We start from the raw sequence: 25,652 nt of genomic DNA, 5'->3' as shown, positions 1-25,652 counted from the left end.
TGTCCCCAGCCTCTGTGGTCCCAAGCTGAGGCCCAAACACCTGTCATGGAGTAGAGATAAGCCGTCCCCACTGTACCCTGTCCTAATTCCTGACCCAGAGAGTCTGTGAGCAGAATAAATGGTTACTTTACACCTCGGAGTTTCAGAGCACTGTGTTACACGGCTGGAGAGACTGACAGACATTCCGAGAGGAAGCACCAGTAGCAGAGCGCCGTGGAGCACCATAGAATGCTCTGGTTAGAGCACTGTAGAATGTTGCCAGTTATTGGGTGGGGAGGCCAAAAAGGCCGGCTGGGCCCAGACTAGGAAAAGTCTTGCGTGGCAAGTACAAAAAACAAATTAGACATCCTGTTGGCAGTGGAGAACTGTTGCAAGTTTTTAAGGTGAGAAGTGAAACGCTAAGGTCTGTATTTCCGAAAGAGCTCTCTGAGATCGGCATAAAGGAAAGATTGGAGAACAGACCAATGTGTAAGTGGGAAAAGCTCCTCCAATTAAAATGAGTCCTACCCAAGAAAAATGGTGGAATCATCCCTTGTGGGACAAGTTTTGTGACGTTTTTCCTCTTAGGGCTTCCGCTGATACTCATTTACACTCTGTTTCACTTGTATGAAAATGCTGGCAAAGGGAAACAGGTCCACGCACCCTGCCCGCGGATATTTATAGCAGCTTTATGTTCAGTTGCCAAAACTTGGACACAACCTCGATGGTCTTCAGCAGGTAGATGGGTAATACCCTGGTAAATCCTACGCAGCACTGAAAAGAAATGGGCTGTCAAACCCCAAAAAGGCACGGAGGAAACTTAGTGCATAAGTGAGAGAAGACCATCTGAAAAGCCTACCTGCTGTACGATGCCAACTATTCGACTTTCTGGAAAAGACAGAAGTATGGAGGCAGTTAAAAACATGAGTGGTTGCTTGGGGGTGGAAGGGCAGGGAGAAGAGGACTTTTAGGGCCAGACTTCTCTACATGATACTACAGTGGTGGATACATGTCACACACTTGTCCAAACCCAGAGAACAGACAACCCAAATGTAAACCACGGACCTCGGGTGGCAATGAGGCTATAGGTTCACTGACTGCAACGCAAGCACCGCCCGCGTGTGGTGTGTTTACAGTGGGGGGAAGCTGTGCTTGTTAGGAGGCAGGGTGTGCTTGGGAAATCTCTGCACCTTCTGCTCAATTTTGCTCTGAGCCTAAAACTGCTCTTAACAATAAAGTCCATTAAAAACTGTTGGGGTGAGGGAACTGTATGGGGTGGGGTTATTAGAATGCAAATATGTTTCCTCGCTGCTCTCGTTTCAAGGTTCTGGATCTGGATCAGTTTACATCAAGTGTATCCTAAGGATACGAAGCAAGCCGTCTACGAAACTGTGACCACTTGTAACTAACCATCCATTTGAATAATGCCATCCTGTGCCACAGACATGCCCATGGCCGGCAACTTCTTGTTTTTGTGTCTATTGAAATAGCCTCATAATTCTCACGACTCGTTTAATAAGAAAACTGTCTAGACATGAACTTGTAAAATAAATCTACTAGTAAGTCTACTCGTTTTTATATGTTGGATATTGGGGATCTACTTAAGGGGGGAAGTGAGTCCGAAGGTGAGAGGATGAAACCCAGAAACGAGGAGCCGCCTCTGTGATACGGGGATGGATGCCTGGGACAGTAGGGAAGTGGAGATGCGTCAGGGGGTGAAAGTGCTAATGAAGAAGTTCATTTTCATCTTGGCAGACCATTCACCCCATTTTCTGAGACGTCCAAGAGGAAGAATGTACTGAAAACTGAGAGTCACGGAGGACAGAGTGGCTTAGCAGTGACCCAACCAGAGCTGGAGCAGCTGTGGAGCCCGTCGGAATTTGACAGTGTGACTGACTGGAGGCCAGTGTTGCACAACTTCATACTGTGCCTTTCTCCTGTGTTAACTATTCAAGGGGCGATGAACCAATTTGTGGGGTACCGTGCACCTTGCTTTTTCCTCCAATGCTTGCTTCTGAAAAATGTCATAACTTAAACTCTTTATCAAAGAGACGTTAATATAAATGAGAAAAGGAACTAAAATTAATTTTTCTGCTCTTAACCATTTGTAAAAGGTTTAAGGTTTGTAGCCAATAATTTTTTAAGCAAAAGAATGAAAAGAAGAAAAAACACATGGAAACAAATGGTAAAATCAGATTATAGAATGGCATGTGGAGGCACTTGCCCATGCTAGTCCTGTCCCTTATCATCAGTTACATCAAAGCCGTTGTTGCTATATCACACAGAATAAGATCCGATGAAAAAACATTCCTGCCAGGTGTCTCTTATCCACGTTTCTGAGTGAACGTCCTACTCCCTGGCCGACTTACCCGCATCCCAGAGGTTACACATGTCTGCTTGCCCTTCTGACAGCCATGAAGTTGATGACACAATGGCAGGAGGAACTGTCAGCAAAGGTGGCTTCGGATCATCCTCATAAAATAACATCAGGTCCTCAGAGAAAACAAGAGAGCACGTTAAAGTTGAAAGAAAATGAATCCCATTGCCTCGATTTGTTACAATGGATGGACACTTTATGGAGATATAGTCTATAGGTACTATACGTAAAATGTATATGAACATATTTTGATTGAAAGAATTCACACGTAACTTATCTATACACTTGGTGTCGGCTGAGTGTCAGGTGCTCCAAATAAAGTCCATGCAGTGGGGTTGGTTGATACATCTTTTTCCCCCATGAATGAGGATTTTTTTTATTAGAGTATAATTGACATGTAGTAAATGCATGAACCTCAAGTACAGAGCTCAGTAACTTTTAACTTTGTGTGTATATCTATACAACCACATTTCCTTCACTCCAGAAGTTTCCCTCAAGTTCCTTTCCAATTGATACCATCCCCACATCGGTAGTAAACAGAAGCCTATCTTCTACCACCATCAATGAGTTTGCCTGTTCTCAGCGTCATATAAATGTAACCGTGCACTATGTATTCTTTTGTTTCTGATTCCCATTGCTTAACATAATGGTTGTGAGGTTCATCCATATTTTGTGAGCAAGTAGTCCCTCCTTATCTGTGCTTTCACTTTCTGAGGTTTCAGTTACCCACAGTCAACCACGCTCCAAAAATACTAGATAAAAATTCCAAAAATAAACAATTCATAAGCTTTAAATGGTGTGCCATTCTGAGTAGCGTGATGAACTCTCGTGCTGCCCGCTCTGTCCCACCCTGTGTCCACCATGTCCATATGCCTGCCTCCTAGTTACTTAGTAGCTGTCTTGGTGATCACAGTGCTGTATGTTCAAGGAACTCTTTGTGTGTGTGTGTGTGTGTGTGTGTGTGTGTGTGTGTGTGTATATATATATATATATATATATATATATATATATATATAAATTTATATTTTTTAGAAAGAGAAGAAGGGAGGCAGAGAGGGAGAGAACATCAGTGTACGGTTGCCTTTCACATGCCCCTACTGGCAACCCAGGCATTGCCCTGACTAGGAATTGAACTGGTGGCCCATTGGTTCACAGTCTGCACTCAACCACTGAGCTGTACCAGCCAGGGCTTCAAGTAGCTTTTATAGCAGCCTAATGCTCCGTCACAATGCCTACATCAGCCCACTGCATCTCATCACAGCATCACAAGAAGAAGGCTGAGTACAGTGTAACAAGGTATTTTTGAGAGAGAGAGACAGGGAGAGAGAGAAACATTGATTGGTTGCCTCCTGTACACACCCCAGCTGGGGAGCAAACCCCCAACCAAGGTATGTGACCTGACCGGGAATCAAACCCACAGCCTTTTGGTGTGCAGGGCAATGCTCCGACCAACGGAACCACCCAGCCAGGGGAATATATCATATTTTTAATCCATTCTCCTGTGTAAGGACATTTGGGTTATTTCCAAATTTCAGCTATTAAGAATAAAACTACTGTGAACATTCTTGTACAAATCTTTTCATGGACAAATGCACTCATTACTTCTGGATATTACACAGGAGAAGAATGGCTAGGTCATAGGATGAATTTATTTTAAATGTCATTAGAAACTGCCAAACCAAGTGATTTGCCACTTTTTATAGCTCATCTTTAATTTTGAAATCATTGTAGGTTCATATCCAATTGTAAAAAAACAATAGCGAGAGCCTGTGTATCCTTTACTGTTTCCCTGGTAAAATAGTGCAAAATTAAATCCCAGATATTGACACTGATGTGGTCAAGATACAGAACCTTTTCATCACCAGAAGGATCCTTCCCGATGCCTTTTTTTTTTTTTTCCCTGTTCTGGTTGTTTATTTTTTATTTTATTTTAAATTTTATTTTTTTATTTTTTAAATTTATTTTGTTATTGATTATGCCATTACAGTTGTTCTATTCCCCCCTTCATTCCCCTCCACCCTACCCCCCATCCTCACCATTACCCCCCCCTTTAGTTTATGACCACATGTCTCAAGTTCTTTGGATTCTCTATTTCCCATACTATTCTTGCCCCCCCATCTATTTTCTATCTACTGTCTATGCTACTTATTTTCTGTACCTTCTCCCCCCTTCTCCTTCTCCCATTCCCCTGTTGCTACCCTCCTTGAGATCTTCATTTCTATGTTTCCACTCCTGATCTAGCTGTCCTTTTAGTTTGCTTTTGTTTTAGGTGTGGTTGTTAATAACTGCGAGTTTGTTGTCCTTTCACTGTTCATGTTTTTTTAACTTCTTTTTCTTAGATAAGTCCCTTTAACATTTCATATAATAAGGGCTCGGTGATGATGAACTCCTTGAACTTGACCTTACCTGAGAAGCACTTTATCTGTCCTTCCATTCTAAATGAAAGTTTTGCTGGATAGAGCAATCTTGGTTGTAGGTCTTTGGATTTCATGACTTGGAATACCTCTTTCCAGCCCCTTCTTGCCTGTAAGGTCTCTTTTGAGAAATCCACTGACAGTCTGATGGGGATTCCTTTGTAGGTGACTGTCCCCTTTCTCTCTTGCTGCTTCTAGGATTCTCTCCTTCATTTTAATCTTGGCTAATGTAATTATGATGTGCCTTGGTGTGTTTCTTCTTGGGTCCAACTTCTTTGGGACTCTCTGAGCTTCCTGGATTTCCTGGAAGTCTATTTCCTTTGCCAGATTGGGGAAATTCTCCTTTATTATTTGTTCAAATAAGTTTTCCATTGGTGGCTGTTCCTTTCCCCCTTCTGGTACCCCTATAGTTCAGATGTCTGAGCGTTTAAAGATGTCCTGGAGGTTCCTAAGACTCTCCTCATTTTTTTGAATTCTTGCTTCTTCACTCTTTTCTGTTTGACCATTATTTGCTTTCTTCTGGTCTACTCCATTGATTTGGGTCCCAGTTTCCTTTTCATCGCTATTGGTTACCTGTGCAATTCCATTCATTTCAATTAGTTTCGCCTTCATATGTTTGTCTAATTTGTGGCTATAATCAACCAGATCTGTGAGGATCCTGATCACCAGTGTTTTAAACTGTGCGTCTGAGAGTTTTGCTATTTCTTCATTGCTTAGATTTATAGGCTCTGGGGCTTTGAGATCTTCTTGAGCCATTTTTGGACTGTTTGTGCCTGTTAAGTATGAGGAGTGGAGCCTTGGACTCCCAGATCGCTGGGTCGTGATGCTGTATGTGAAGGCGGGGTCAGAGCGGGGAAATGGCAGCCCCCTCTGCTGATTCTCGCAGCTGGGTGAAGAGCAGAGCCTTAGATTGTTCACCGAGGCAGGGCCACTTAGGTTGCTGGGTTATGACGCTGTATGTGGAGGCGGGGTCAGAGCGGGGAAATGGCAGCGCCCTCCACTGTGGCTTGCCGCTGGGGCTGCTGGCTCTCGTCCAATCGCCCACTCCCTCGCTTGTCTATCCACACACGAATGCGCAACCACAGTCAACCCGCAGCCCTGCTCCCTGGCTGTTTCCCCGCTGTCGCTCGCTGAGTTGCCCACCAGGTCCAGCCCTGTGCCTGGATTCCATGGGCCTGAGTCCGTCTGACCGAGTTTTCCTGTGCAACCCCGCTCTGCCAGCTGCTGGTTTCGCCCCTCTTACCGGCCAGGCTGAAGAATTTGTTGTTATCAGACTTTCGAAAAGTTCAATTTTCTGCGTTCTGGCTGTGTTTTCTGTTGCTATTATTTAGTTGTCTCTAAACTTGGTTGTGTGAGGAAGCACAACGTCTCCACCTATGCCTCCATCTTGGCGGAAGTCCTATTTTTCCCCCCCAATGCCTTTTTATTACCAGGCCCTTCCCCCACAACTACTAATCTGTTCTCCATTTCTCTAATTTTGACATTTGAGGAATGTTTTGTAAATGGATTCATATAGGATATAACCTTTTGGGACCGGCTGTTTTTTTTAGCCTGCCATAATTCTGGGAGATTCAATTAAGTGTTTTTTTTTGTGTGTGTGTATAAATACTTTGTTCTTTTTTATTGCCAATTCATGTCCATGGTATAGATGTAAGACTGTTGGTTGGTTCTTTGGCATTCAGTTGTATGTGTTCTTTATATATTTTGAATATTAAGCCTTTGTCAGAGTTGTTGTTTGCAAGTTTCTTCTCCCACTAGGTTGGTTGCCTTTTTGCTTCATTGTCAGTTTCTTTTATTGTGCAGAAGCTTTATAGGTACATCCCCCTTAATTTATTCTTGCCTTTGTTTCCCTTGATTTAGGGGTCAAATTCATAAAATCTTCTCTAAGACCAAGGCCTATAAGTTTAGTACCTATGTTTTCTTCTATGTAATTTATTGTTTCCGATCTTATATTAGCTCTTTGACCCACTATGAATTAATTTTTGTACACAGGGACAAATTGTGGTCTAGTTTCATTCTTTTGCGTGTGGCTTTTCAGTTTCCCCAGCACCAGTTATTGAAGAGCTTTTCTCTTCTCCATTGTATTTTTTTGCTTTTTTGTGAAAAATTATTTGCTCATATACATGTAGTGTTATTTTGGGGCTCTCAATTCTGTCTCATTGTCTGTGTGTCTGCTTTTCTGCCAATACAATGTTTTTTTTGATTATTGGTCAGTGGTCAAATTTGAAGTCAGACAGTGTGATACTTTCAACTTTGTTTTTTATGTGAGATTGCTTTAGCCATTTGTAGTCTTTGTGGTTCTATACAAATCTGATGATATTTTGTTCTATTTCTTTAATAAATGTCTTTGGGATTTTGATGTGGATTGCATTAAATCTCTGTATTGCCTTGAGTAATATGGACATTTTCATTGTGTTTATTCTTCTAATCCACAAACACACAATATCTTTCCATTTCATTGTGTCTTTTTCAATCTCTTTTAATAATGCTTTGTAGTTTTCAGTATACAGGTCCTTCACATCCTGTGTTTATTCCTAGGTATTTTATTCTTTGTGTGGCAATTGCAAAAAGAATTTTTTTCATTTCTTTTTCTGAAATTTCAGTGGATTTTTGTACATGGATCTTGTATTTTATAACTTTACTGTATTTGTTTATCATTTCTAGTCGTTTTTTTTATAGATTCTTCAACGTTTTCTATATAAAAAATCATGTCAACTTCAAAAAGTGGTACATTTACTTCTTAATTCCTAATTTGGATGCCTTTTATATCTTTCTTTTGCCTAATTGCTCTGGCTAGGACTTCCAGCTCCATGTTGAATAATAGTGGTGAGAGTGGCCGTCCTTGTCTTGTTCTTGATTTTGGAGGAAAAGTTTTCAGTTCTTCATCCATTGAGTATGATATTAGCTGAGGGTTTTTAATATATATGGCCTTTATTATATTGAAGTAATTTCTTTTCATATCTATTTTATTGAGTGTTTTAATCATAAATGGATGTTATAGCTTATCAAATGCCTTTTCTACATCTATTGATAAGATCATATGATTTTCAACCTGTTTTTGTTAACACGGTGTTACACTGATAGATTTGTGTATGCTGAACCAGACTTGTGCTCCTGGAATGAATCTCACTTGATTTGTTAAATGTATTTTTATATTCAGTTTGCTCATTTGTCTAGGGTTTTTGCATCTGTATTCATTGGTCTTTTTAAAATTATTTATTTATTTATTTTTAGAGGGGAAGGGAAGGAGAAAGAGAGGGATAGAAACATCAATGTGTGATTGCCTCTCATGCACCCCCTACTGGGGGTCCAACCCAGCCTGCAATCCAGGCATGCATCCTGACTAGGAACCAAACCAGCAACCCTTTTGTTCACAGGTGGGCACTCAATCCATTGAGCCACACCAACCAGGGCTGTATTCATTGGTCTTAGGTCTCTTTTTTGTGTGGGTTATTCTTGCCAGGTTTTGGGTTTCAGGGTTATCTGGACTTATAAAGTGTTAGGAGGTATTGCCTCTTCTTCATTTTTTTGGGAAGAGTTGGAGAAGGATAAGTATCAAATCTTCTTTGACTGGTAGAATTCACTAGTGAAGCTGTCTGGTCCTGAACTTTTTTTTTTGGAGGTTTTTGATGATTGTTTCAATTTCCTCACTATTGATTAGTCTACTTAGATTTTCTAATCCTCCATGATTCAGTCTAGGAAGGTTATATAGTTCTAGAAACTTATCTATTTCTTCTAGAGTGTTGAATTTGGTGGCATATAATTTTTCGTTGCATTCTAGTATGATCCTTTATATTTCTGTGATGTCTTTGGTAACTTTCATTTCTGATTTTGTTTATGTGAGTCTTTTCTATTTTTCCCTTAGTGAGTCTAGCCAGGGGATTGTCAATTTTATTAATCTTTTCAAAGAACCAGGTCTTTATTGTATTAATTTTTTGTATAGTGTTTTTTGTTTTCTATTTATTCAATTCTATTTTAATTTTTATTATTTCTTTTCTTCTGCTGACTTTGGGCCGCTTTTGTTTTTCTTTTTCTAGTTCTTTAATAGATAGTGTTAGGTGGTTTACTTGAGATTTTTCTTGTTTTTTAGATAGGCTTGTAATAATATAAATGTCCCTCTTAGTGCATCTGAGAAGTTTTGATGTCAGTCATTCTCATCTGTCTCTATATCTTTTAATCTTACCTTTTTATTTTTTTAAATTTTCTAGTAGTATGTTGTTTAATCTACACATAATTGTGGGGTTTGTTTTTATTTTGTTTTCACAGTTGATTTCTAATTCCAAGGCACTGTGTTCAGAGAATATGTTTGGTATATTTTATTCTCCTTAAATTTGTTAAGGCCGGTTTTGTGACCCAGCGTGTGGTCTGGCCTTGAGAGTGTTCCATGTGCACTAGAGAAGAATGTACAACCTGATGTTCTGGAATGAAAGGCCCTATAAATGTCAATTATGCTCATTTGGTCTAATGTATCGTTTAAGGCCGACCTTTCTTTAAAAAAGATTTTATTAATTTTAGAGAGGGGAAAGGAGGAAGAAAGAGAGGGAGAGAAACATCTGTGTGATTGCCTCTTGTGTGCCCCCTACTGGGAACCTAGCCCACAACCTAGGCATGTGCCCTAGACTGGGAATCCAACCGGCGACCCTTCGATTCACAGGCTGGCACTCAGTCCACTAAGCCATACCAGCTCGGGCTAAGGCCAATATTTCTATATTGATTTTCTGTTTGAATGACCTATCTATAGCTGTCACTGGGGAATTTAGGTCCCCTACTATGACTGCTGTTTCATCAGTTTCTCCCTTTAGTACCTTTGGGTGCTCCCGGACTGGGTGCATATATACCAAGAGGGGCTATGACTTGGTGTAGTGTCCCCTTTACCATTGTAAAGTGTCCACCTTTGTCTCTTTTTACTTTTGTTATCTTGAAATCTATTTGTCAGGTATAACTATGGCTATACCTGCTTTTCTGTGGATCCTATTTACTCGGAGAATCATTTTCCGCCCTTTCGCTTTGAGTCTATCTTTGTCTTTGCATCTGAATGTGTCTCCTGAAGACAGAATATGATCGGGTTTTATTTTTTGGTCCAATCTGCTACATTGTGCCTCTTTATTGGTGAATTCAGTTCATTTACATTTAGGGTAATTATTGATGCCTGAGGATTTCCTACAGGCATTTTACCTTTTGTTTCTGATACCTCCTCACCTCCACTGGTTCTTTTCCTTTGTGTTTCTGTCTGTTGTTTTTGTTCAGTGGTATTTCATACTTTTTCCCTAAGTTTCCTCTTTTTTAAAGTTATGTATCTCTGTTTGGGGTTTTTTTTGTGTGTGGTTACTATTAAGGTTATGAAAAAGAAAGCTTCATATATACAGTAGTCCTTTTTCTTTGAAAGCATCTGATCTCCATTCTGCTTTGCAAATTCAGAACTTTATCCCCTTTTATTTTTTTGTTGTCACAAATTATTCCTGTTTATGCTGGGAGTTTGTAGGTGATCTTACTATAGAGCAAAAGTTTTCCATTATGATCATGTCTTATTTAGGGATAGTGTTTTTGGCCAGCTCTACATCCCACAGATTTTTCTCCATTAAAAAAAATGTTTTATAGTTTTACACTTTACATTTAAGTCTGCGATCTATTTGGAGTGAACTTCTGTATAAGGTTTAATTTAAGAGTCATGGTTTTGCCTATAAGCATTCAATTGCTCTAATATCATTTGTTGAAACTGATTTTCTTTTGTCAAAAATCCGTTGTCCATATTGTGTGTGTTTATTTCTCGGTTCTCTATTCTGTTTCATTGACCTAAGTGTATATCGCTCCACCACCACAACAAATCCCTAAATATAATCAATAGGGAATGATTAAATAAATTAAGAGTCATTTATATATCAAGAATAAGTTAAGTGTACTGATACAGATGCCTATTACATGTAGTTTAGTGAAAAAAGCATATTTTGAAACAATGTACATTGAATGATTACATTTATATAGAAAGAGGCAAGATATATTGCTTAGTTCAAAGCATGCTACACAGTAGTATATGACAACTAAATCCATTTAGTTAAAAGAAATGTAGGGACACAGAAAATTTCCCCCCACAATTCACATACCCTCACAGAAATAGTAATAGTTGCCCCTTAGGAAAGGAACTGAAGGAATATAAAGAAGTAAGAAGAAACTTTGTTTTTCACTTTTTACCCTTTTATATTGTTTAAACTATTTTCAGTAAGTATTTTCTGATTTAAGAAGAATAAAAGTACAAACATGAAAATAAAGAGGGCCTTTAATCACTGTTGCAGAAGGTAAAGGGATAACAAATGAACATAATCAGAGTAAGTATAATTTTCATTTTTCCAGCAGCTTTGATGAGTTCGTTTCCACAAATATAATAAATGACCTATTAATAAACCCAAAGATAAAAACTGTTTACTCCTAATTTAGCAAAATAATAAACAGAGGCAGTAGGAAATAAACATTTATCGTCTATCACTAGCAACTTAGTAACTCACAATGGACTGAAGGCTTTGGTCAGCTTTAATTTTGTGTAAATCGATTCATAGCTTCCCTGTTGCCATGGGAACAGCTGTGACTGAAAAAGTCATAACCTCCTTGTTGAATCTCCTCCAACACGAAAAGAAGAAGGTCCTTCGAGGTTGCAAAAAGCTACACGTAGCCACATTAATTAGCAAACTTAACAATAAAGCTCCTGGGCCGTACGCAGAGAAAACGTGTCTGCGTGTGAGCGCCAGGCACGTAAAGGCCTTCCCCTAAACAGGCAAGCCCTGCTCTGCCTTTGAAAGCCCTATTCTATTAAGAATTTTATTTCCTGCTTTTATATAATCCTTTCATTTGTAGAAAGAGAATAGTTAAAGAGGTTTCTATTTGAAGTTTTTAAAAGCTATTTTTAAGCACCTGTCATTCTGCCTAAGCAACCAACAATATCATTTCTTTCTCATTCTGGACTAAGAGCATGAGAATTGTAATGCAGATGCAGCCCTCTTTGGCAACAACAATTAGATTTACTGTTCAGCTTGATAGCTTTTGTCTTCTGCTGCAAAAACAGATTACTGAGGAGGACAACGTTGGACTGCATCACATGTTCCTGATGGTAATAAGAGGAGATGCTTGTCAGAGCGATGATGGAGCAGCGCTGTGATGTAGTCATGTTCAGGAAAAGGGAAAGACCTCCTTTGAGAGAAAGGGAACCATTATTTTGCTCACTGATATAAAATGTGGAATGATATAAATTACAGTAGCTTCCTCTAAAATAAGAAAAAGCAATAAGTAGTGACAGTTTAAAGACTGATACAAACAAACAAACAAACTAAGCAGCATTTTATATCTCTGTTAGGCTCCAAAGTATGTAAGATTATTCTAGTCTATTTCCTCCGTTAAAAGCCATCAGCAGCAAATAAATTAATCTCAAATTTAAAAGTCATTTTGACTTAATGTCATATCTTTGAAAACAATCTACATACTTTCAATCTATGGGCCATTATACAACTAAGGAACAGTGAAATTTTAATTTTATGTACTTTTCTGAGCTGCCATAAATCCAGTACCTAATTGAGTTGGGGAAAGAGATTGGAACAGAAGGTCAGGAACTAATTCCAGTCTCCCTCATAGGAACTGTGGCAGGGAGTACCAAACACGGCACTCTGAGCAGGAGACCAAACAAGCCGCTTTCACAGAAAAAGAAGAGAAAGAAGTTACTCTTGAACGTCCGCTATTCATTCATTTCTTCATTAACAAAAAGGGGGCAAGTAAAGACTCACTAATCCATAAAAGTGAAAAGGTCTCTACTCTCAAGGAGCCTTCCTTCTGAAAGGAGAACCACATACAAAACAGAAAAACAACTGAGTGAATAAGGTAATTTCATAGTCTTCAGTGGAGCAGATTTCCAGTCCAGATGGTTCTGTGAGTTCATACTTTGGGGATACCTTTCTTTCTCAAACACACAGCAGTGGAAGAGAAAATACAAATGTGAAAATTAAAGTCACAGTCATGCTGTTCAAAAACAAGATGAACATCCTGGATAAGAGCATGAACAGAAACACATATGGCAAAGAGGTGGAAGTTAGAGACCTTCAGGGCTTTGGGTCCAGAAAAAGGCAGAGAAAACCAGGATCTCAGCTCCTGGGGGGGTAAATACAGATTTAAAGTGTCCAACTGAGACAGGAGTGTTGAATAGGGGCTCACTGCTTGACCTTATGCCCAGGTATGGGGATCACCTCCTTACAAAGGAGGCTGAAATAATCCCAGCCCAGGACAAGGGCTTCTTAAAGTATTAATATACCCAAGTAGGTGAAAGGATGCAAACTCAACTTCTCCAGCAGCTGACCCTCAGAATCCCTGGGTCTGGGGACCTGATCTGCAACATCTCTGATATGAGCACAAGGAAGGAGCCCCACACTGCCCATCTAAGTCCTGAATGTTGGTCTGTGACTGTAGGCATCAGAAGGAAGCAAATGAAAAATTGGTAGGCTGGAAAGGGCTGTAAGGACACTCAGAGAGAAGGATGATTAAAAATCTGGACCACTCAAGAGGAGCTTACAAACTATCAGCAATGCGAAATCCTGCAAATAAAAAAAATATAGCTATTGAAATAAAACACAATGGACAAGAAAAATTCTAGAGTCAGCACAGGTGAAAGGAGGAAGGGATGAACTAGAAGATGGTTCTGATTAATTACCTAAAAATTTTTAAAAAATACAAAAAAGTAATTTTGAAAGCAGTCGAACACTAGCTGATGTGGCTCAGTAGCTTAGAGCGTCATCCTGCAAATCAAAAGGTCACAGGTTTGATTCCTGGTCGGGACACTTGCCTGGGTTGTGGGTTCAGTCCTCAGTCAGGGTTCGTATGAGAAGCAACTGATCAATGTTTCTCTCTCACCTTGATGTTTCTCTCCCTCCCTTCCCCTCTCTTCGAAATCAATAAGCATGTCCTCAGATGAGGATTTTTTAAAAAGCAGTTGCAAATTGGGGGAAAATTAAAGATTAAGTGGTCCAATATATATCTAATAGAAATTAAGCAGAAAAAAATTTCAAGAAAAAGTAGTATTTGGAGAGCTGTAGATGCCAGAATTATCGGTTAATGTGTGTTCTCATGTGAATCTGCGAACAGGACTGAGTAGGTGCACGTCTGAGCAGCTCAGAGAGCACTGAAGAACAGAGCAGGTTCTGGTGCTGGTGCCGGTGCCGGTGGCCCCTAACTCAGGATTGGCCTGGACATCAAACTGAGAACTAACCGCGAGAGGCTGTTCTGAGCAGGTGTGTCTGTGTGTGAGTGCGGGAAAGGAGTCCGTGTTGACTGTAGTCCTGGGCACAAGGTGGCCTGCGCAGTGGGGAGATAGAATGAGGAAGGAGCCGCTAGAATTACCCCCACATTCTTTGCCTTGAACCTGCCTGCACACCTGCTGTGACGCATACAGCGTACTCAGGAGAGCCTCTGGTCAGCCCTGAGTGGGTAAGGAGATGAGAACAAGCAGGGAGGACAGTCTGTAGGCTTGAGAACATGCCTCTTCACACTTCCTCTTCCGATTCCCCAAGGCAGGTGGTTTACAGTTTAAGGAGTGCCTCCCTCCAGGAGCTACTTCTTCATGGGGTGCTAGGATAACGATCTAACTTCAGGCATTGATCCTTAGAGTGAGAATGATTAACTCTGATATTTCTCGGAGTCGGGGAAAGGAGTGCTTTCCACCCGCATCCGTTTCCCCCACCTTGGATTTGGGCTGATAGAGCTGACGCAGACTCAGGTTGGCCCTCAGCAATCCTGGGCAGAGCAGCCATAACCCCTGGGGGTTACCAGTCACTTGAGGATCAAAATAATTTCAGAAGAAAAATTTAAAACTGCATTACAGATTTCACCAGAAGCGCAGGTATTAGAAAAGATGTACTGAGAATTTAAAATAACCTTAATGTACATACTAAAATAAGGAAAAATATAAGCAATATATAACAGAAACAAATACAAGAAAAAGAATGAATAGAAATGTGAAATATCAAATGTAAAAATAGAATGTTGAAATAGAGAACACAGAGGGGATAAACAGTAGAATGGATATAGGTGAGAACAGATTATACTAGTAAACTGGAAGATCAGATTGAGAAGCTATAGGAAAGAAAAAACAATGAAGAAACAGAAAACTTATGAAATATAAAAGTTATGCAACATAAAGATAGAAAGAAAATAACTAATATCCAGATAAGAAGAGCCCAAGAGAAGAAAGTCAAAATAAACAGTAGGAAATATTTGAAGCAGAGATAACTTTCTCAGACTTATATTGAGATGAAATACTTCCCACTGGAAAGTCTCAGAGTGACAAGGAAGAGAGAGAATGAAAACCTACGCTTAAAGATATAGCAAAATTTAAGTCTTTTCAACAAATGACATTGAAACAATTGGACATCTGTAGGGAAAAAAAGAGTAGAACCATTTTTTAAGAACCCTGACATACACTTTACACCTTACACAAAAATTAATTCAAAATAGAATATAGACCCAAATGTAAAACATAAAATTATAAAATTTTTAGAAGAACACATAAGATAAAATCAAAAGACAGGTCCCATAGGATCTCACTGATATGTGGAATCTAATGACCAAAATTAACTGACGAACAAAATGGAAACAGAGGCTGTCAGAGGGGAGGGAGGGGAAACTGGGTGAATGAAGGAGAGAGGATTAGCCAAAGAACGTGCCTGTGTAAGCCATGGGCTCTGACGTCATCGTGGTGATAGCAAGAGGGAGGGGGGCAATGCGGGCAAAGTGGGGGGGAAATGGAGACCCCTGTAATAGTATAAACAATAAAAACAAAGTTAAAACAAAACATAAGAGAAAATCTACATGAACTTGGGTTAGGTAAAGAGTTCTTAGATATATGACACCAAAGCATGATCCATAAAATAAAATATTGATAAACTGGGCTTCACCAAAATTTAAAACTTATGCTCTGTGACAAATATTGTCAAAGAAAAAAGACAGGCCACGCACTGGAGCACAATACATGCAGGTCACATCTCTGACAAAGGACCTGTGCTCAGAACATGTGAAGAGCTCTCCAAACTCAATGGTAAAAAATGATCCAATTAGAAAGTGGGCAAAATACATGGAGCTATATTTTACCCAAGAGAAGTTATGATGGCACCGATAAGCACATGAGAAAATGCTCGACATCATTAGACATTTGGGAAACACAAAACTACGATGAGATGTCACTGCAGACCTATTGGAATAGCTAAAATAAAAACAGTAGCAGTAACAGAGGTCGGTGAGGAGGCAGAGAAACTGAACCCCCATGTACTACTGGTGGGACTGTAAATGGTACAGCCACTCTGGAAACTGTTGGACAGTTTCTTACAAAACTTGGTGTGCACTTGCTGGAACTCAGCAGTCACAGTCTTGGACGTTTATCCCAGAGATATGGAAGCTTTACATTTAAAAAGCTACAAATGTTCACAACAGCTTTACTTAGAAATAGCTGAAAACACCCAAGCATCTTTCAACGGGTGAGTGGTTGAATCAACTGACACATCTATAAAATGGGACGCCATGCAACAATAAAAAGGGATGCGTTACTGATACACGCAGCAACCTGAACGGATCTCAAGGGCATTATGCTCAGTGGAAAAAATCTATCTCGAAAGATTACATATTGTCTGAGTCCATTTACACAGCATTCTAGAAATAACAAAATTATAGATGGACCAATCAGTGGTTGCTGGGGAGAAGGTTGTCGGGGTGAGATGGAGTGGGTCATGTGAGGGGGACTTCTTTTGTGGGGGTAGAGCAGTTCTGTATCTTAATTATCGTGCTGGTTACACAAATCTACACTTAGTTGCATAGAATACACACACACACACATACAAATGCAGGTTATGAAACTTAACACTGAATTGAAAATTTGAAAACTAACTAAGGTCTGTAGTACAGTTAGCAGTAACACACCAATGGAGTCCCTGGTTTTGATACTGTTTCAGCTACAAACCTCCGGAAATGTGAGACATCAACATGAGGGGAAGCTGGGTGGAACGTACAGGGACTCCATACTATTTCTGAAATTTCTTATGTCTCTAATTATTTCATATTAAAATGTTTTAAAAATGAATAGAGAAAGATGGACTGTTCAATAAATTAAATACTGTTATTCATCAAGGATTCAAATAAAATAAGGCCTTATCACACACTATATATTAAAATTCTAGAAGGCATAAGGGTTTCAACATTTAGAAGAAAAAACAAAAAATCTTTATTATATAAGGATAAAAAAGACTTTTTAAAGGGTTTATTTTTTATTTATTATTTTTGAGAGAGAGGGAGAAAGAGACAGAGAGATACATCAATATGTGGTTGCCTCTCACGTGCCCCACGGGGACCTGGCCCACAACCCAGGTGTGTGCCCTGACTGGGAATTGATCTGGTGACCCTTTGGTTTGCAGGCTGGCACTCAATCCACTGAGCCACACCAGCCAGGGCAGGAAAAAGAAGAAAGTATTAAATAAGACTTTTAAATGCACAAACTATAAAGGAAAATTTTGATAATTTAACCTCATTCTTATTTAAAACTCTATATGACAAAGGACACCAAAAACAAAGTTGGAAGACAGGCAGTTTCTCCTAGAACATAAGAAGCTGAAAGAACACACTCGCCCTCAGAGCCTGCAGATGGGGAGGCGGCCCGCAGACAGGCACGCGATTTCCGCCCCGTGGGACCTGCGGGACTGTGAGATCATCGGTTTGCACTGGTTTAGGTCACTGCGTTTGCGGTCGCTGTTCAGAGCAGAAATGAAAAACTCCAGTGACTTACCTCCGCCGATTTCCAAGCAGCGCACTTGAGCGGCAGTGCCCCCTGGCACGCCACGGCTTCACTGGGCGGCTGAAGGCCTCGCCGCCGCTCTTGTTTCGACTCTGCCTTGGGAGTGTTCTCTGTTGGGGATGGAAAGCTGAGGTTTTACTTCGGCAAGAAAGAGTAATTTACAGTAGCTCACAATTTCTAAGTTAATCACTACCGAAGACCCACTTTTTTCCTACAAAATATACATATCTCCCAATGGCTAGCCATAAATAGTAATCATTTTAATATAGCTTTTTATAACAACAGGTTGAGGCATTTTAAAATCCAACATCAATTCCAGCCCTTCTCCAATGAACAATTTTATTTTGTAGCTTTATTATTTGACATATATATTTAAATATGAGGTATAATATTGTATAAAAATAGTTTGAATATGTGAAAATCATTCAAATAAAACTTTATCAAAACAGGAATAATGACTATAATTATTCTAATTAAAAGGCATTTATTACTGCTGTGTGAACATCATGGTTCCAAGCAAAACTCACCAGGAATGTATGGATCATTCAATAAGAACTTTTAAACAAAAAATTTTTAAACTTAAGCACAGAAGAGTACGCTAAAGAAAAATAAAATGATATTTCCACTTATGTACTTTAACTGAACTTAACATTTTTGTAGTCTTAATATCATTTTCCTCCCTGTGTTAAAGGGTAAACAACGTATCGGTAACCTACCCTATCTCAGTGTATCACTGGGCACAAGAAAGCTGTTTTCTAACTGGTGTATGCACATCGCCGTGGGCACTGAGAGCCTGCCCAAGGGCTAGGTGGGTGTGGGTAATTTTAAAATACGGTGTCCAGATCCACAAGTTCTGCGTATATCCTGTCCCACACTGGGCATCCTGAGAGTGCAGCTGTGTAGCACTCAGGCCGAGTCTTTCCCCTTCCCTTCGATGGTCAATTTTCTCCTGCTTTGTAAAGAAAAGCATCAATTGCCTAATCTTATTATGGTTATCTTCTATTGAGGGGTATGTAGAAGAACCTCTAAGGCACCAAACAATGGTAAGAAGCATTGTTATGGGGTCGCCTCCTTCAATCAAGGCATGAAAAATCCAAAGTCGAGCTTCAAAGGTTGTCCTGCCTTACACACGTTTCTTTAATGGCAGAGAATGGCATAAGTAACAGGAAATTTTGGTCCGCGCTGGGATGTTTGGCAATCAGATACATTACAGTATGGAGAAGCAGAACAGCTGACAAACTTCATTTAATGTGGTTGTGCTTTTCACTCCCGCACCTGTTGTCAGAGAGTGCGTCATCCCTGGGAAAGAGCCCAGGGGAAGAAAGCCAGCGGCAGGGGAGGCAGGGCCCCTGCTGTGTTAATGCGCCAACCTTCTGACAAGGCTCCCTGCAGTAGCTCTCTCCCTTAGGAAAGGAGTTCAGGAGTGTGCATGAAAGCAGAATGATGTTTGTTTACACATTTATTTGAATAAATAAAGTAAGATATTTTCTGAAAGAAAGTTTAAATCTATCTGATTGGACTGTTTGTTTTGACAGTGGGGTCTGTTTTTGCCAACTAGGAAATTGGATAATTTCCAGAAATTGAATGAACCAAATCTGCAGTTCTGAAGAGTTGATGAAGATATATTTAAAGCATATGACACAATAAAATCATTTTCTCAAAAAATTATTATATTGACAGGTATGTTGCAGTTAACGTTTTACTATTTCCCATACATTCTGAGTGCATTGTATTAAAGCATAACAGGTATACTTGTCATTTGATAAATCATAGTAAAGGTTTTTGGTATTTTTCTTAGAAACTTTGAAAGGAAATTACTCCTAATGACTATTTAATCTTTTCCTAAGTAGGGTGTTCCCAATCCTTTGCTTTCAATGACATTGAAAAAAGATGTAATCAAGTTAACAGGTGACAAGAGATGAAAAACATTTTTATAATAAATCACTACATAATTTTCGGCATATGACTTGGAAGGAATTCATAGAATTGACATTGCTATAATAAAATATCTTCTATTTCCACCTATAATTTTATGTGAACAAGTCTTCTCAGCATTTACATCTGTAAAAATGTAAAACAGAAACAGAATTCATGCTGAACCCTACTTATTTCTAGCAATAGGTAATATTCATATGTGGGTAAATGAACAGCTCTATGCATCTCATAAAAACATGAATTTTTAATAAATTGTATCCTTTATGTTTAGTTAGTACTTATATTACATTTATGTGGTTTTGATTTTGATTGTGTACTAAAAATAATTGAAATGATAAGTCAGTCTAGAAGGAGTATTTTATCACTTTTAAAGCCTCTAGTAAGGAAACTAAAAAATAACTTCAATTTACATATACAAGTTCTGTCCAGAAAAAGTCCAGCCACTGTTCATATAACGAGAATGGTTTGCACAACATCAATGTAACCTGGCAGCCAAGGAGAGTGGACTGGAATACGCATGTGTGAACAATGAAGACTTCACTGTACTAATCAGTGGAAGCAGTAGATGCAGTTGAGTGAGCATGGGTACTGTGTGGCGGTCACATTCACCATGACTGAGCAAGTAGTGCATCAGATTTTGCATTAAGCTTGAACATTCCTCTGTGGAAATTATTTGAATGATTCAGAAGGACACAGCCATGTGTAACTGGTGACTGGCAGCTTCATCACAACAATGTACCTGCTCATGCATCACGTCTCGTGCAGAGTTTTGTGCTGAAACATCAAATCACCCAGGTGACTCAGCCTCCCCTACAGCCCAGATTTGGCCCCCTGTGACTTTAGGCTTTTCCCAAAACTAAAATCACCTTTGAAAGGGAAAAAGTTTCAGACTGTCAATGAGATTCAGGAAAATACAACAGGGCAGCTTATGGCAATTAGAAGAACTGTGTGAGGTGCTAAGGTGCCTACTTTGAAGGGGACTGAGAGTGTCATTGTCTTATATACAATATATCTTGTATCTTCTTCAGTGAATGTCTCTACTTTACATATTATATGGCTGGATGCCTTCTGGACAGACCTCATATATTTGATGTAGAGCAAATTTTCAAGCATAAAAATACTCTATTAGGATAAAATTCTGGGAAGAATGTGGAACAGAAATATGACTTCAAGTGGAAAAAATGATGTACAATTTCCAACAGTTAAAGAAGACTGCATGTAATTTTTCCAAATGAATGACTACAGTATCAATCACAATAGTATTTAGATCCCTTTACATACACTTAAAAGTATTTAGATCCCTTTACATACACTTAAAAGTCTCATGTAATAGTTTTTGCTTTGTTTTTTATCTTCAATGTCAATATTTTGAATTATACCCTTTGTAGTTACTTATGATAATATTTCACACATCAGCTTAAAGATATACAAAGAGGTATATAATTTTAAAAAATAATTTTAGAGGTTATGCAAAAAAATAGCTTGAAAAGAAGTGATACAAGGCATGGATGGTCCTTGCCTTCAAAAATTTGAGCCTCATTAGGAGGATAAGTCTAACATATGGATTTATAGGAAACAATTAGAGGAGAACAATTACATGCCAACTTCCTTAAACTAACGAACTTTAGGACTAGAAATGCTAAGGAAGAAAAAAAATAAGTGTATACAGAGTAATAAAATAGAGCCTCAAGTAGGAAGTAAAACTTGCACGATCTTTGAAAGATGGCTAGGATCCTGGTAAATGTAGAGGGAGAGGAGGGAGAAATAATTCCAAGCAGAAAGACCTGCATGAGCAAAGGGGCAGGAATGGTGCACATGAAAGACACTAAAGAAAAAATGAGAACTTCCCATTTATGGGTCTAACTTTGTATTTTCTTGTAACTTCACATGAAAATGAATAAAATTAGTTTACTTGGGGCTTGGAGATTTTATAATTAGTATTTGCAAACAGTAGTGGTTTGAGGCTTAGGTCATCTGTGTACTTTCATGTGATTTAATTGGGAACTGTATTATCACTGTTTAAGAATTTAGCAACAAAAATCACCCTTGAAGTGATAAAGATCTAAGTTTTAGACATTACAGAAGTAGATTAATAAAAATTTCTGGAGGTAAATTTTGAAATGTAAGGAAACTGAAGAATAGCTAGAATTGTGTAAGATAAAATGTCTTGCATATTAGGAGATTCATTTTAGGCTAGAATAACTAAAATATTATATACCTATATAAAATAATCTTAAAGGGGCTGGAACAGAGGCAGTTATATTATAATATAGTGAGTCAATAGAGACTCATTTACATTTTTTTTAATATCAGGCAGCACAACATTGAAAGTGAAGTGTGCTTAATTAAATTAAATTAAATGATTACACAACATTTATTTCTTGATTTTCACATGCAAATGGAAGGGGATAACACACATTTAGTTCCTGAGTGGAAATAAAGTTCCTTCGCTGTCATAAGCTATGTATCAGTTGAGACTGTGAACTCACATGCCAGGGACCACTAGTACATGAATGAGAAACACAAAGGAAAAAGTAGAGATGCTACAGGAAGTGATGCTACTGACTCATTAAAGATGAGTGTTAGATACCCAGGCTGTAGGTACTCTGTAGAAATATCTAGAGAGAAGCTATAGCTGTCATTGAGCCTGCAGTGCTCAGATAATACCACAAAGCAGAACTGGTAAACCCAGTGATATTTCTTAGATATCAAACTGACATTTAAACGGCCAGATATTAACAATGCAACAGCACATGTTGGTAGTGAAATGCCTTAGAAGTTGAACAAATTTCCAAATTGTTCCATTTATTATTTAGTATCCAATAAACATTGTTGCTATGTATTGACAAGTGTCTTTTCAGGTATAATTTAAGTAAATTAGCCATTTGTTTAAAATTTTTTTAAATAAAATTTTAAAAGAAATGATTAATTTCAAACAGCAAACAAACTGATCATAGAACATGGTCAGTAGGCCAACAAAAAACTGATCAGGTATAAAAGTCTCATAGTGATTAAGTTCCTATCTAACTTCTGCAGAATTATAAGCTTGGAACCTTCACCTAAAGATTTTACTGTTTTACACTTCAGCATCTTCAAGTAGTTAATATTGTCCTAATTTTTTAAAATTTTGTTTTATATGAATTTCAAACTTGCAGAAAAATTGCAAGAATAGTACAAAGAACTCCCATATACTCATCATCCCAATTCACCAGTTGTTAACATTTTGCTTTATAATTCTCTTTCTTCACTTAGGCACACATGTTGTGATAGTCCTATACCTTGAATTTTGAAAGGCCATTGTGCTAGGTTGGGTTCCCTGGGAAACAAACCCCATGGCTCAGGCTGGTTTAAGGGAGAGTCACTAGGGAGTGCTTTTGGAAACAACCTGTGTGAAGAGACAGGGAAGGCAAGATGGGCCAGGGAGAAACTGGGCCACAACAGAGACCTTAGCCAATCTCCAATTAGGAGTTTTGGTGCTGGAAGGGCTCTTCAGAGATGTCCTGTCCTAAGGCATGGGCGCTGGTCATTGAAGAATCACACTACAGGTCATTGGATGTAGGTTCCCTCAAGAAGGGGGTGTGACCTTGGGCAAAGGGGCTCTCCCAGCTGTTGGGAATGCCCAGAGAAGGACCCTGCTGAGAACCCTGATCCCTGACCCTCCAGCAGAAATGAGTGCCTTGATCTTGAGACAGGCATCTGAGAGGTACCACTGCACCCCTGTAGGCACAGCCTCTGTAACTCCCTTTACTTCTGAGAAATGCTGCAGAGGAACAGGAGATAGAGTGTGAGTGCTATAAATTTTTTTTGAAAGGTTGAATTTTGACATTAGTGGGAAAAGGCATTAAAAACAGAAAAGGGATAAAAAACAAAAAATGCAGAGATGTTTAAGCAGATTTTTAATTTTGAAATAGGTAAATATGAAAAGGAAAAACTTTTCTTGCAGGAGAGCTTAAAAATTAAACTTAAGGCAATTTTATTTCAGTGTTGTGCTAACAATAGCCTACAAAATTTGAGACATCACCAGTAGTTCTTACTGAAGAATAATGGGAAAGAGGACTTCTGGCCAAGATGGAGGTATAGGTAGACACACTGTGCCTCTTCACACAACCAAAATTAAGGACAACAAAAAATTAGAAACAAAAAAACAACCAGAACTGACAGAAAATTGAACTGTACAGAAGTCCAACAACCAGGCATCCAGACTGGTAAGAGAGGCGGAGTTGGTGGCCAGTGGAGAGGGGTCTTGGCAGGAAAAAGCGGTGGGTGATGGATCTGGGTACGCAGATGGCGGCTGGCAGGCCCCAGGCACGGGGTGGCAATGAGCAGACCCAGTGAGGTGCACAAGGCAACTGGCTGACTGTGGTCACACCTTCACCCACAGATAAACCCAACGAAAATGGGCAGCGAGACAGACTTCGCAACCCAGGGTCCCAGGGCTGGGAAACAAAGCCTAAAAGCACCAATTGAAAACATTTGTGGGCGTTGAGGCGCTGGGAGAGGCTCCCAGCCTCACAGGAGAGTTTGTTGGAGAGACCCACAGGGTCTTAGAATGTACACAAACCCATCCACCTGGGAACCAGCACCCGAAGGGCCCAATTTGCTTGTGGAAAGTGGCAGAAGGGACTGAAATCCGAGAGAGAGAAGTGGGCACCATTGTTCCCTCTCTGATCCTGCCCCCACATACAGCATCGCAACCCAGTGACTGGGTTGCCCGCCCTGGTGAACACCTAAGGCTCCACCCCTCATATATAACAGGCACGACCTCACCAAAAATGGCTAATCAAAGCCCCAGAGCCAATACTTTTTTAAAAAATTTTTATTTATTTATTTTTAGAGGGGAAGGGAAGGAGAGAGGGAGAGAAATATCAATGTATGGTTGCCTCTCGTGCGTCCCTGCTGGGAACTGGCCTGCAACCCAGGCATGTGCCCTGACTGGGAATCGAACCTCAGTCATTTGGTTCACAGGCCCACGCTCAATCCACTGAGCTATACCAGTCAGGGCAGAGCCAATACTTTTAAGTGATCAAGAGATAGCCAACCTATCAAATGCACAGTTCAAAGCACTGGTGATCAGGATGCTCACAGAGCTGGTTGACTTTGGTAGCTAATTAGATGAAAAAATGAAGGCTACATTAAATGAAATGAAAGGAAATGTACAGGGAACCAATAGTGATGGGAAGGAAACTGGGACTCAAATCAATGGAGTGGACCAGAAGGAAGAAAGAAACAACCAAACAGAAAAGAATGAAGAAGCAAAAATTCAAAAAATATGAGGAGTGGCTTAGGAACCTCCAGAACATCTTTAAATGTTCCAACATCCAAATTATAGGGGTAACAGAAGGGGAAGAGGAAGAGCAACAAATGGAACACTTATTTGAACAAATAATAAAGGAGAACTTCCCCAATCTGACAAAGGAAATAGACTTCCAAGAAGTCCAGGAAGCTCAGAGAGTCCAAAAAAAGTTGGACCCAAGAAGGAACACACCAAGGCACATCATAGTTATATTAGCCAAGATTAAAATGAAGGAGAGAATTCTAGAAGCAGCAAGAGATAAGAGGACAGTCAACTACAAAGGAGTGCCCATCAGACTGTCAGCTGATTTCTCAAAAGAGACCTTACAGGCAAGAAGGGGCTGGAAAGAAGTATTCCAAGCCATGAAATCCAAAGACCTACATCCAAGATTGATCTATCCAGCAAAGCTTTCATTTAGAATGGAAGGGCAGATAGAGTGCTTCTCAGGTAAGGTCAAGTTCAAGGAGTTCATCATCACCAAGCCAAGGAGTTCATTTATTATATGAAATGTTCAAGGGACTTATCTAAAAAAAAGAAGATAAAAAATATGAACAGTGAAAGGACAGCAAACTCACAGTTATTAACAACCACACCAAAAACAAAAGCAAACTAAGAGGACAGCTAGGTCAGAAGTGGAACCATAGAAATAGAGATCGGATGGAGGGTTAGCAACAAGGCAGTGGGAGGAGGAGAAGGGGGAAAAGGTACAGATAATAAGTAGCATAGACAGTAGGTAGAAAATAGACGGGAGGGCAAAAAAATAGTTTGGGAAATGTAGAAGCTAAAGAACTTGTGACACATGGACATGAACTAAAGGGGGGAAATGGATGGAAGGGGTGTGCAAAGTAG

At 39.4% G+C, this 25,652-nt stretch overlaps 1 protein-coding gene across 1 annotated transcript in view; it reads right to left on the bottom strand.

Annotated features, from left to right (window-relative positions):
- ENTHD1 (ENTH domain containing 1) overlaps positions 1 to 25,652 on the bottom strand; it is a 183,672-nt gene that overhangs the window by 55,281 nt on the left and 102,739 nt on the right. Inside the window, exons 8-9 of the mRNA XM_053662245.1 lie at positions 17,567 to 17,685; positions 2,349 to 2,472 (exon numbers count right to left, since the gene is read on the bottom strand). Of these exons, the coding sequence (XP_053518220.1) occupies positions 2,349 to 2,472; positions 17,567 to 17,685 (243 nt within the window). The remainder of the gene's footprint in view (positions 1 to 2,348; positions 2,473 to 17,566; positions 17,686 to 25,652) is intronic.

This window comes from Artibeus jamaicensis, unplaced genomic scaffold (genome assembly GCF_021234435.1).
Source record: "Artibeus jamaicensis isolate MK-2021 breed Jamaican fruit bat unplaced genomic scaffold, CSHL_Jam_final contig_233, whole genome shotgun sequence".
Lineage (NCBI taxonomy): Eukaryota > Metazoa > Chordata > Mammalia > Chiroptera > Phyllostomidae > Artibeus > Artibeus jamaicensis.
Note: the sequence above shows the minus strand (reverse complement) of the source record. Positions and strands in the feature narration are given on the sequence as shown.